Here is a 12,133-nt window from a genome sequence, read left to right on the forward strand (position 1 = left end):
CCATGAAATCCATTCTTGTTTTATGGCTCCACAGTGTTGTTAGGTAACGGCAAGCAATGGTGAAATATTTCTACATTCTACTATTTGAACCTTTCTGGGTTCAAAAACATTACATCATGCAACTTATGTATTTCCAAGATATTTTTTGAGGACCATCATGGCTACTAGCTTTTGGAAGAACAGAAGCTTTAAAATATGAAGTAATGTTTTAATTGAAGCCCTGGTGCAATAGTTGTGGACACATGTTCTTGCTTTATCAGTTTTGTTTTTTTTTTTTTTTTTGGTTAGTTCTTACCAAATGCATGGTTTTAATCCCAATACTTTTACTACTTACATTATAGCTACCAACGTTGCTTTATTTAAAATTGTGTTTTGAGCCAGTACCTCTGATCTTGATATGACGTTAGTGCAGTTTTAAAAGAGCTGCTCAAGTTATGCAGCTTCTCAAGAAATCAAGAAAAACACGTTCTCAGAACTTTTGGATGTTAGTATGTTTGAAACAAGAAGTGAATGTCAGCTTACTGAAGGAAAAAAACACAGGAGGGGGGGAGCTGCCTCAAAATGGAAGGGTGTTAAAATGATGAAGCCAGGAAAAATGATGAAGCCAGAAGAGATGACAGGACTGTCTAAAACATCAAGCTATAGTATGTAGAATTCCTGAAAAGATGCATTGAGATCCAGCAAGTTGGTTTCATTATAGGTATTTCATTGTCATTGTAAGTATTCTATTTATAAAACCTTTTTGCATCATCTTGTGATATTAGGAATGTAAATTTTGCTTTTTACTGGATATTAATAAAACAGGTAGTATGACTCAATCCATCATCGCCATCTTGTGAGAGCTGCTAATAAAAGATTATTTTAAAATAGCTGTTTTTGTCTTACAGTAAGATTTTTCCGTCGTCTTCTCCACAAAGAGAGAAGAAAAACATGTTTGTTCATTTTTGAAATTGCCCCAAACAGGGCATAATTGAGTCTCTTCTAGGAAATTTCAGAGAAATGGGTCAAATGTTTTAAATCTTCTTAAACCAATACAGAAATGATGAATCATTTTAATGTTTCCTATTTTTTTTTTGACCTAGGGAGGATCTGATCGACAAAAAAATTGAAAGTGCAGTTTCTTGTTTGCAGTCTGTTATTGAGCTTGGACGAGTAATCAGAGACAGAAAAACCATTCCAGTAAAGGTTAGAAGTCTTACTAACTCTTATTAATACCTTGTGAATATGCACTAGCTTTGCAACTTCAGGATAAGCTGTGGAAAATGGCATAATAAAGTTTGGAATAACAATTAGAAATCAATAGTGAAATAGTTCAAATAACTACATAATTTTGGACATTCTTTATTTTTACTTGGAAGGACAAAAGTTTGTTTTCTTCTCCCTAGTATCCTCTGAAAGAAGTAGTTGTTATCCATCGGGATCCAGAGGCACTGGAAAACATCAGCTCTCTGGAGAAATACATACTTGAGGTAAGAACATGAGCATGACACTGAAGTGGACTGTGTATGTTAGTCAGTTACCTCAAAAAAAAAAAAAAATCCTAACCACCCCTGTGTTCTATGGTAATATCTCACTAGGTAAAATTCACTTAAAAGAGTTGTAATGAAAAGAAATATGATATGTGCAGAAATGAAGGTGAATGGGTGATTCTTAAGCAGGCAGTTGTAGTACTAAGAAATGCTTCCTCTCAAAATGACCACCACATAGTATTTCCAATGACCTCTTTAAGGAAGTCCTGTTTTTCCTCCTTGAGTGAAGGGAAAAACATTTTCTGATTAAGAATAAGGTAAGATTCAACTACATGTTGTCAAAGAGTTGAGTTAGAAAATTTGTGTTCACTTTCAGTTAAAAGGCATTAAAAACAGTTTGATGATAAGTGGAGGGTTTGACAGAGGGGAGTTCCGTGTAAGAGAGAATAAGAGCCCAGTTAAGATGTTGCTTAACAAATAAAAGGTCAAATAAATAAGGTCTTAGTCCATACAATTTCATACACTTATCTACCCCTGTATGCCAATGAAATACTCTTCTAATATGTGTCCATTAGAGAAATGCAGACTCTGCCCTACTTCTAAATCTTTATTTGGATAAAAGCCTTGTCATTCAAAAATAAAATAAACCTTCTTGGTTTTTTGAGCTTAACTTTCTGAAGTTGGCTGGACTTCCTGCTTTTAGTCAGTCATGTAAAAATTCATAGTATTTTAAGAAGTGAAATGAAAAAGTTTTTTTATAAATAAACTTCATTTATTTATATGTTAATGCTATAAATAAATCTTTTAAACTTCAATGCTGCATTTCAGCAGTTGTTTTGAAGGCACAAAGCCTATTGCATTTTGATCGTTTACCAGATTGTTTGTAGAATATGCTTTTTTAAGCTTTATGTTCAATTAAATTTCATTACACATAGATTTTATATGCACTTTCACATCAGTGATGTACAAAAGTAATCAAACAGTAAGACGGAATAGTGATAAGAAACAGCTTCTCAGCTGCGATAATGAATTTAGATGAACCATGGTGCTTTTATTTATTAAAAAAAGCCACTATGCCAAGTATACATTGAAATGTTTTTCTAGTTGTTGGTGTCTTGTAAACAACTTGCAAACCCTCGGTTCTTAATTATTAAATTTATCATGATAATGCATTTGATATCATGAGCTATGCTATGTGCAGTTTTTCTGAGCTAGCAGCCTAAGGGCTTTCTAATTGCTTCACTGAGCAAGAGTGAAATAGGTAAGTATCTCCAGTGTAAGACTGGAGGCCTTCCAGAACCAGTCTGGAAGGCAGTGAGGGAAGAAGAAAGACTTGTTAAGCAATACTGTTCCAAATGAACAGTCTTAATTTCCTCTTTCTGTAGTAATCTTTCATTGGGATAGATGATTGCTTGTCACCCAAGTCTTTGACTGTGTTGCCTGGGGACATATGTCATGACTACTTTGTTGTAACTGGATGTGTCGTTGGGAGGAAGGAATTGCATTTCAAATAGCGGCTCTTGGCTGATAAAGCAGAATTCTAATAGTGCTTACTGGGTGTTGATATTGGGCAGAAAACATGCTTTGCACTAGAGAATAAACTTGGGGTTGTTTCATGGCTAGTTTCTGTACTGAGTCTTTTTGGATTTTTCACTTGATTCATTTCCTTACACAGTCCCATTGTATTTGTTTGTTCCTTAATTCAGTGAATGTACATAGAATGCATTCCAGCTTTGTCCAGGGGCCTTGGAAACCAAACCACCTTGATGAAACCACTTCAGACCTCCTTTAACAGCCTTTTTTGAGGGAGGGATAGTAGAGTAATTACAAGAGTATCATTAAAGAGACCAAGTATAATGTAACACCAAAACTAACATCCCCCCACTACCATCTTTTATTGACATGTTTAACTATTAAAAGAGATTTCACATAGAAGTTCTAATACCATTTCTGAATACCTGTGAACTGTAAGCTTTAGCCTTCTTAGGTCCTGCCTTCTCAAATCTTAATTGTTTGAAATAATCTCTACTTACACAAGGAAAAAAAGAAAAGAAAACAATTTTGAACAGTAGTTCAGTTGTACATCCGCACAGCTTATGTGACTTCTCTTTCCTTTCGATAGCTTCATATGTGAATAGGTGAGCCACAGGGTATATTTTTCATTATCCTTCTCAGTTTGTTCTTTTCCTCAGTTTTAAGTGCTTGTGGCAGATATACTAAAAACAGATTACTGTTGCAACTGAATTCTTTGTTCTGTTTTATCTCCAGTATACTTCCCAGCTGCTGTCATATTAGTGTGTGACTCCTTTGGATGGGTGAATGGGCAGTAACTGGGTGGGAAATACTTCACAGTTCAGACTGGTTCCTTTCCTTCATCTCCATCCACAATACTGAAGCTTTGAATTTGACTCTGTTGAGGAGCTTACTGTCTTATTTCTGTCTTCAGGAAATTCCTTCCATGGTGTATCAACTTAAAGTCTCAGAAGTGCTGGTAAAATATAGGAGTGGCAGGTTTGGCAGTCTGTCTTTGGTTTGTGTTATTTTTTTACTGTAATGGCTTATTGGTCTTTGACCTTCTTGTCATTTTTAATTTGTCTAAATCTGTCACTTTCCAGATCAATCGGAATATGATCGTGACAGAGTCAATTCCAGTGGCTGTACTAATGCATGCTGGTAGCATGTGAAGCGTAAAGTTATGATGTTTAACACTTAATGATTTTTTTTCTTTCCATAGGCTTATGTAACATAAGTAGGGAAACGTGTCTTGGAAGATGTGAGTTACAAGTTCTTTTTTGAGTGTAGTAAGTTTGGCAGTAGTGTATTACAAGGATTTCTTTCCTCATACAGAAAACACATGATCTCTATTGTATCCCTGTCCTTAAGGGTTAAGGGTTCTCCCTTTAAATGTAGCTGTCTAGAGAGAGCTTTGTAACAGAAAATTGTCCCATGCTTACAGTCTGATGCAACTTTTTTTGGTTGGAGTTGTCATTGTCAAGATGAAGTACTTTGTAACAAGGAAAACAAAAACGTGCATCAGCGTGAGCAAGATAAAGTCATCATGCTTGTCTTGGTGACAGCAGCTGTGCCAGCTGATGACAGGGAATTCAATAGATGACTGAAGCAGTGGAGAGGACCTCCTAAACTTCCAGTCATGTATCAGCCTAAGTATGCATCTATACCAGGCTTTCAAAAATTATTTGGGGGTAACTTAGGAGCACTGGCTAAGGGAGTCATGGCTTGTTGTACAAGGTATTTTTCAGATCCATGTTATATACTTGTACATTTTTAATTACTGTGGAACTTAAATTCTTAAGAATTATGCACTGAATGAACTTTGATTAAAAAAATAAATCTTAATTGATTTGCAAGTAGGATTGGTCACGTTTTTCTGTCATTGTAGCGTATTGACTGTTTCTCTTAGACTTGGCAACTGTGATGCCACTTCAGAATTACTATTATTCTTAACAATTTCAGTACCAATAACACAGTTTTTGAAGTTTAGGTTAGTGTTTACCACATTTTCTTCATCAGAAAACTGGAATTAATTGTTGTACAGAATCCAGTTTTAAAGGAGATGAAGTTTGCTTACTCAAAGTACTTCAAAAAGGTGGGTGGAAAAATTTGCTGTCGACTTGTACAGCTGGTAAAAGGTGACAAGAACCTCACAACTTGGTAAATTATTGCAGAACTGGATGAATATGCAAAAGTAGGTTTCACTTAATTTGCTATTTCAAACAAAGTTAACATATATGTTTTAGGGAGATGAATTTCAACAAACGTAAATACCTTTATGGAAGTACAAATGCATAATAAAAAATAGCACAAAGTATTTTCTATCTTAAAATTCATCAGGCTGATGCAAAAGCATATGTGTTTTTTCTACTGCATTGCAATCAATTTAGTTGTTTACCAGGACAGCTCACAGCTGTAGAGATCAATGAATATGGGCAAGTGGGTAGTATTACTTTGCAGTATTATTTGCAGTTTTATTCATCAACCTCCTTCCATATTCACAACTTCAGAACCTTTGGTTACTGCCAGAGGTGTGTTTCTAGTGCCAGAGGTAATATCTAAGAAAATTTGCACCATTTCATCTCATGCAGTTGCCAACTAAAGACATTGAAAAATACAGTTGTCAGTTCTCTGAAAAATGCTGATCACTTTTTAAAAATAATAACTGTATTCTTTGATCTGTAGTCTTACTCTCATCATCAAAACATACAAAATAATTTAAATAAATGGAACTTAATATTAGAACTGTCCAGAGCATGGAGTTGTCATGCAAAAAGAACCAAGCTCACAAAATGAAATAACTGTTCGATGTGGTTGCATTTTATTCATTAGTAGCTCAAGCCTTTTACAACACTAGTTTCAGGGCTTTTCTTTTTAACTACTTCTAGTTAAAGGTCTTTATCCGAGTAAATTTTAGTCTGTGCACAATCAGTGTTTTGTTTGCATTCAACTTCTGTACACTCTTCAACCCTCTCTTCTACATATGGCTATAATAACGTGGAGATAATTTGCTCTCCCTTCATCAAATTCAAGGTCTACCAGTACTTCATAATGTTAACGGTGTCACAGCAATACAGTAGATTGAATCAGTGAATGGGTTGAGCTAACTGACAAGTAAACTGTGGCAGTGTGTGTGGTCCTTCAGTATTTGGTTTCTCACAGTGTTGCATAACTAATATTTATTTTCCATGTAAATAAAAGGCCCAGCCCAGCCTGAAGCACAGCACTGGCATTTCTTCTCTATTCTGAGAATTGGACAGTGTTGGTAGGTGGGTTGCAGGTCAGTCTGATCATGTCTGGCACATGAAGTATTGGCACAAACTGAAGGCCCTTGTACAGCACTGAGAACGTGTGAATATGCAGCTCTTCCAACTGGGAGGAAGAATCAGTTGCTTCAGTTTGTGTATATGAGTGTTAGCAGGTACATGTATAGATGATTTTGCTTTATTGAGAAGGTAATAATAAACACTATTTTAAATCAAAGCACTACAATGAGACAATTATAAAGAAATCCAAGATACAGATTTGCTTTTTTTTTTTTTTTTTTTAAGAACTGTTTTAGTTTTGTAACAAATAATGTATAAATACGAATGGTTTCTTAATCAAATTAGCATAGGATATTTGTCCTGATAGAGATGCTTGTGTGTAATTTATCTAATGAGGCCCAAAATCATATTTAAACTTGTGCTATTTTTCAGATTGCTACTCCCCGCCCCCCCGGTTGTCATTTACCAATTGTGGGCTCATTTCGATTAAAACTGAATTTCTGAAATACGTAATTTTCATTAGATTTCCTAAAAGATGTATTAAATAAAATTAGATTCAGTTGTATTCGTGGCTCCTCATGCCAGTAGGACTTCCTGGGGAATTAGACTTTGAGCTCAGAGGTTGTATTTAAGAGTTACTTCTCAGTCTAAATGTCTGGCTATTTGCTAGTCCTTTCTGCTACTGTTTACTTCTGCTTCCTACAAGACTTGGAGCAGCTTGCTTGCCAAATGCACTTGCTGATTCTGTGTCACGTCAATGTGAACTCTAACAACCTCCTGGTGGAGATTTAAACACAACTCCAAGTATTCAATGCTTCAAGTATTGGGCAATCTGACAGGCAAACTACAGAATTGCAGTGTAACGTGCTCCAGATATGCACAGTTTTGTACCTGTAGAAGAGCTGCATGTTGGCAATTCAGACTATCCAAGTTCTGTCCCTGGTATTTTACAGCAAGGATAGAGTGAGACCACATGAAACAGGGAATTTTGGTGTCAAGTCCTGCCTTTGTTTGTTTTATTGTTAGCCTGTTTTTTTGCCTGCCTTGTAAAGGTATCTTGAAGATCCAAAATAACATTGGGATACAGGGTGGTTCTTCCATTTACAGGAGATACACTAAGGCAGTGGTTCGTGGTGTAGTTAGTTATGTGTGTGAAGCATTTGTTTCTTGGCTAGAATGAAGTGTAGAGTTCCCTGTGTGGTTTTGAATTTGATATTGTATGATGTCTGGGTGTGCAATTATATTTTTAATGGTGATTTTAGTATGTTTATATGATGAGGAAAATAGTTGTAGTTAAGAATGTAAGAAGTGACTTAGTGGCTTAGAATAACAGCTCTGCTAGCAGTGTACGGTGTGTCCTGCAATAGCGAGGGCTGTTTACAGAGCACAGGTGTCTGGTTACTTCTTTCAGTGAACACATCCAGAAGTCAGCCATTTGGAGTTGTTGTATTAAAGATGTTTAAGGACAGATCCCTGCTTATTCCTTTTAATATCTTCTTGCCTGCCTGTTGTCGTGAGTGTAATTGCTTGTTGAATTTGCTGGTACACTCCTGATTTCCTCCTCCCGTGGCATTAGGTTCCAAGGGTTAACTCCTTGCTGTGGATCTGTTTTACACCCATCTCTGACTGTTTTCACTGCATTCGAGGGATCAGGTGGAGATTTGGAATGACAGGACAAGGGGGAATGGGCTTAAGTTGCACCAGGGGAGTTTTAGGTTGGATCTTAAGAAGAGCTTCTTTACCGAAAGGGTTGTTAGACATTGGAACAGGCTGCCCAGGGAAGTGGTGGAGTCACCATCCCTGGAGGTCTTTAAAAGACGTTTAGATGTAGAGCTTAGGGATATGGTTTAGTGGGGACTGTGTTAGGTCAGAGGTTGGACTCGATCTTAAGGTCTCTTCCAACCTAGAAATTCTGTGATTCTGTGATCATTTTACGTTCCTTCTCCACCTCCTTCATAACTTTCTAAACCTCAATCTTATTCCCCTTAAACATCCTTCTCTCCAAAGAGCTCCAGACATTTTGGTCTCTCCTCATATAGAAGCAACACTGTCCTCTTAATCAGTTTTTATTCCATAAAACTCTCTGTAGCACCACTATGTCCCCATTCAAACATGGGGACAAAAACTGCACATTACTCAAACTATGGGCCCGCCCATGGTTCTTTGTAGTGGCAAAATAATGTCCTCGGGTTCCTTCTGAAGATGACAGATGCAAATAAGCTTTTTTGGCTGCCCCTGCTCACTGATCTTTGGTAGTCTTGTGCTGTAACGCTTTGTGCTTGACTGTAGTTTGTCTGAGCAAGGTGGTTTTCTGTACAGTAAGGACCTAGAATAAACAAAAGGAAAGAGACAAGATGGAGCAGTAACTGTTGCTTGACTTAAAGCAAAGATTTTCATTATAGTTATCTGGCTAAATGCATTTTGAAAAGCATATTTTAGTAAAATCTTCCTTGCTGAATTTTTCCAGACCATTTTCTAGTGCCATTGCACACAGAAGTAATAGTTTCAACTTTCCAGGCAGTTATAACAGTAAAATAAAAAAGCTTGTTGAAAATGGATCTGATCTGAGTTGAGAGCTGACTGGTGTCTGTTGATACTGGTGAGATGCCTTCCTAAAGGCTGAAGATGAGAATAGGATCTTCTGTTGAAGAACAGTTTCAACACTGGTTGGGTTTATTTGCTGTTGCTGTGTTGGCAAATTACTTGGTTCACAGAAGCAACCATTCAAAAAATTTGCAGCTTGGGACTTACCACTTTCCTAGTCCTATGGCCCCTGCTTTTCTAGACTTTCGAAGAGTTGTCGGAGATGGCTGTTCTTTAGCTTCCTTTTTCCTCTTGGTGTGTTTATGCAGGAGCTTAATGTCCGTCAAGTGACATTATCTACTAACAAAGATAAATACGGAGTCCGGCTGAGAGCGGAACCAGATCACATGGTGCTTGGGAAGCGCCTGAAAGGTGCATTTAAACTTGTCATGGCTGCAATCAAAGAGCTGAAGAGCGAGCAGCTGGAGGAATTCCAGGAGACAGGTACGTGGTGGTACAAACCGCTAAACCATAGCAAAATTGTCCAAAAAAAAAAAAAAAAAAAAGGCAACACAAAAGATTTGGGATTTATCAGAAAAATGCAAGTAATTGCACTTGGTTTATATATATTAATCAAACTAATGCAAAAGTATCCTTTTTAGACTTACAGAAACATAAAGCTCACCTCCCAGCTATCATCTGTATTACAGTTTACGTTAATAAGAGGGTGTATGAGGTTTTTTGTTTTTTAATCTGTTTTCTTGACTATAGAATTGAAGTGGTTGAAGTGGTTGTGTATACTAATCTTACACGGTTCAACTGTTTAAGTTCTACTGTATGTCCAAAATGGAGTAAGGAATGAGTCTTTTTCCATAAGACTGAGTCAAATTTGAACTGAGTATTTGTGTGACAGCTTTTATTCTGGAATCATGGCTTCAACTGCAGATTTACAAGCGGGTGTGAATTTTCCAGCTATATCTGTTCAGTTAACTGCTTGAATGTGAATTTTTCGTTTACTTGAATATGCAGGTTATTTTTAAGTTCTGTTTCATTCAAAGGGTATACAGAAGGTCTGTGTGTGAGCTGAGTTCTGCCTGCAGAAGTGTTAGTATGAAAAATCTGAATGAGAATCTGAATGTTCAGCGTGTTCTACTAGCATTTCATTGTGGTTTAACTGTATGACAATTGTAATAAATTTCATTTATTTTAAGTCTGGAATTTGTTTTAAGCTTTTTATTGATTTATTTTTCGTTCTGATTGTAAGAAGCATTCTTCATCTGCCTATTCTGCAGGCACCATTGTTGTAGAAGGACATGAACTTCATGAGGAAGATCTTCGTCTCATGTATACCTTTGATCAGACTGCGGGAGGATCTGCCCAGTTTGAGGCACATTCCGATGCTCAGGTATCTTACTGTTTTTTTTTTTTTTTTTCTTTGCTTTAAGAGAAGCATTCCTCTAAAAGTGGAACAGAATTGTCGAGGTGAGAAGCTGGGGTGGTTTTTCTTACCAGTTAGGCTCTTGGTATGTGGTAGGCTATCTTCTCAGTTTTGGAGATGTTAAAGTGCTCTCTTTAACCTGGTATTTTTGTGAGGAGCACAGGAAGATTGTAACTGTGAGTTAATACTAGGTTGTTTCAAGTTTGTCACCTGTTCAACTCTTCTATGAATCCTTAGGTTTTAGTTCTGCTAGATGTTACCCCAGACCAGTCCATGGTGGATGAAGGAGTTGCCCGGGAAGTGATTAACCGCATTCAGAAGCTTCGCAAAAAGGTTAGGAAGCAATGGAATAAGACAATTTACTTTTAAGCTCTTCTTGGGCAATATGTAGCAAAAACTGAGGTTGTTAATTAAAATGTGAAGACCTGTATCATTTATCCCCGATCTCAAACTTTGTTCTGGCATAAATAGCTTGAAATCATTCTTTTGTTTTGAATTTCCGTATTTTAAGTAACTAGAGTTGAATCTTGAGCTTACTATACAATCACAGAACCATTAAGGTTGCACAGAACCATTAAGATTGGAAAAGACCTCCAAGATCATCTGGTCCAACCATCCCCCTACCACCACTATCACCTACTAAACCGCGTCGCACCACGTCTATCCTTTTCCTTAAACGCCCCCAGGGATAGTGACTGAAGCACGTCCCTGGGCAACCCATACCAGTGCCTAAGGTTATTACATGTTGTTAGTAGTGGATACACTTTTTTTTTTTTTTGAGTCCCTGTAGTTTTTCTCCCTTTAGCCACGTAGCAGTGGTTCAGTCCCAGTTAACTATCTCTTGGGCCTGCCTTCCTCCTGCCAAGTGCTGTGATCTGTTCAGTCTCAGTCCTAGTGTGTTACATCAGCTGAACTGGTGAGAGCCAAGACTTCTGAGCTTAGGACTGCTAAAAGAAACAGACTCACGTCTTAGCAAATTGCAGGAGGCATTTCTGGCACCACTTGACATAAATGATTCCACTCTTAATTGTTCTCATCATACATATAAGTGATGCTGTCTGACCTTTATGTTAAAGCACTTTGAACCAATGTAACTTCTCTCTATCTATGATAATAATCCAAAAAGAGCTGTGCTCAGTGCCTCCATTTTGTGCTCAGAAAGCTGGGTCACCAGGGAGATGATTACAGGTCTAAAAAGTATTTATGTGGAGAGGACATTACATTAATATGTAACTCTTGACAAACAATTTAAAAAGTTTCTGAATTTGCAAGTTTTTTAAAATAAACCCTTACATTTGGGGTTTTCCTACTCAGCAAACTTGGTGGTGATGGGCTAGAGACTGTATTAATCTTCACTAAGAGCATGCATGAAAAATGACAAACGTATACCAAAATTGTCACCTTCCCCTTTCACGTTTAATTGTGTGTGTGTGTGTGTATATATATATATCTCTTCGTAAAATTAGGAAGAAATGTGGCCATGAAAAGTCTTAAGTTACTGGATGATTCATGTTTATTTCTGTAATGACATAAGTTTGTAACTTATTTAAATGAATATCAAAATCCTTGGTGTTGCTTATCACTTAGCATGATGCTAATATGCATTTACTGTCGTTTTTTGATTCCCACTCCTGTTATCAAAGTAAACGACTAATACAATTCTGGATCTACAATAACTATTGCTGGAATGGCATTAGGATGCAAGTTTTTTTTCTTACTGAAACAGAATTTTGTTAGAATTCAGTATCAGTTTTCATTTAATTAAGGGGGAGAGTTAGTAAATGAATTTGTAAATGAGATATTTTGAGGAAAGTGTGCTTTTTAGGTGGTCATTATCTTTAGAAGAAAATGCCGCAATGTTTCATGCCTCTTCCTTTCCCTTCTGACAAAATAGTTGCTTTATTCAAGTATTTTTGGGGAAACTT

General features: G+C 36.9%; 1 protein-coding gene across 4 annotated transcripts in view; it reads left to right on the forward strand.

Annotated features, from left to right (window-relative positions):
- The window catches only part of IARS1 (isoleucyl-tRNA synthetase 1), a 101,461-nt gene that overhangs the window by 71,921 nt on the left and 17,407 nt on the right, over positions 1-12,133 (forward strand). For all 4 annotated transcript variants that reach the window (XM_027467325.3, XM_038185791.2, XM_021276421.4 and 1 more), the window contains 5 exons: positions 1,083-1,185; positions 1,386-1,469; positions 9,100-9,274; positions 10,063-10,175; positions 10,446-10,541. In XM_027467325.3, the coding sequence (XP_027323126.1) occupies positions 1,083-1,185; positions 1,386-1,469; positions 9,100-9,274; positions 10,063-10,175; positions 10,446-10,541 (571 nt within the window). The remainder of the gene's footprint in view (positions 1-1,082; positions 1,186-1,385; positions 1,470-9,099; positions 9,275-10,062; positions 10,176-10,445; positions 10,542-12,133) is intronic.

The sequence above is a fragment of the Anas platyrhynchos genome, chromosome 13, assembly GCF_047663525.1.
Source record: "Anas platyrhynchos isolate ZD024472 breed Pekin duck chromosome 13, IASCAAS_PekinDuck_T2T, whole genome shotgun sequence".
Lineage (NCBI taxonomy): Eukaryota > Metazoa > Chordata > Aves > Anseriformes > Anatidae > Anas > Anas platyrhynchos.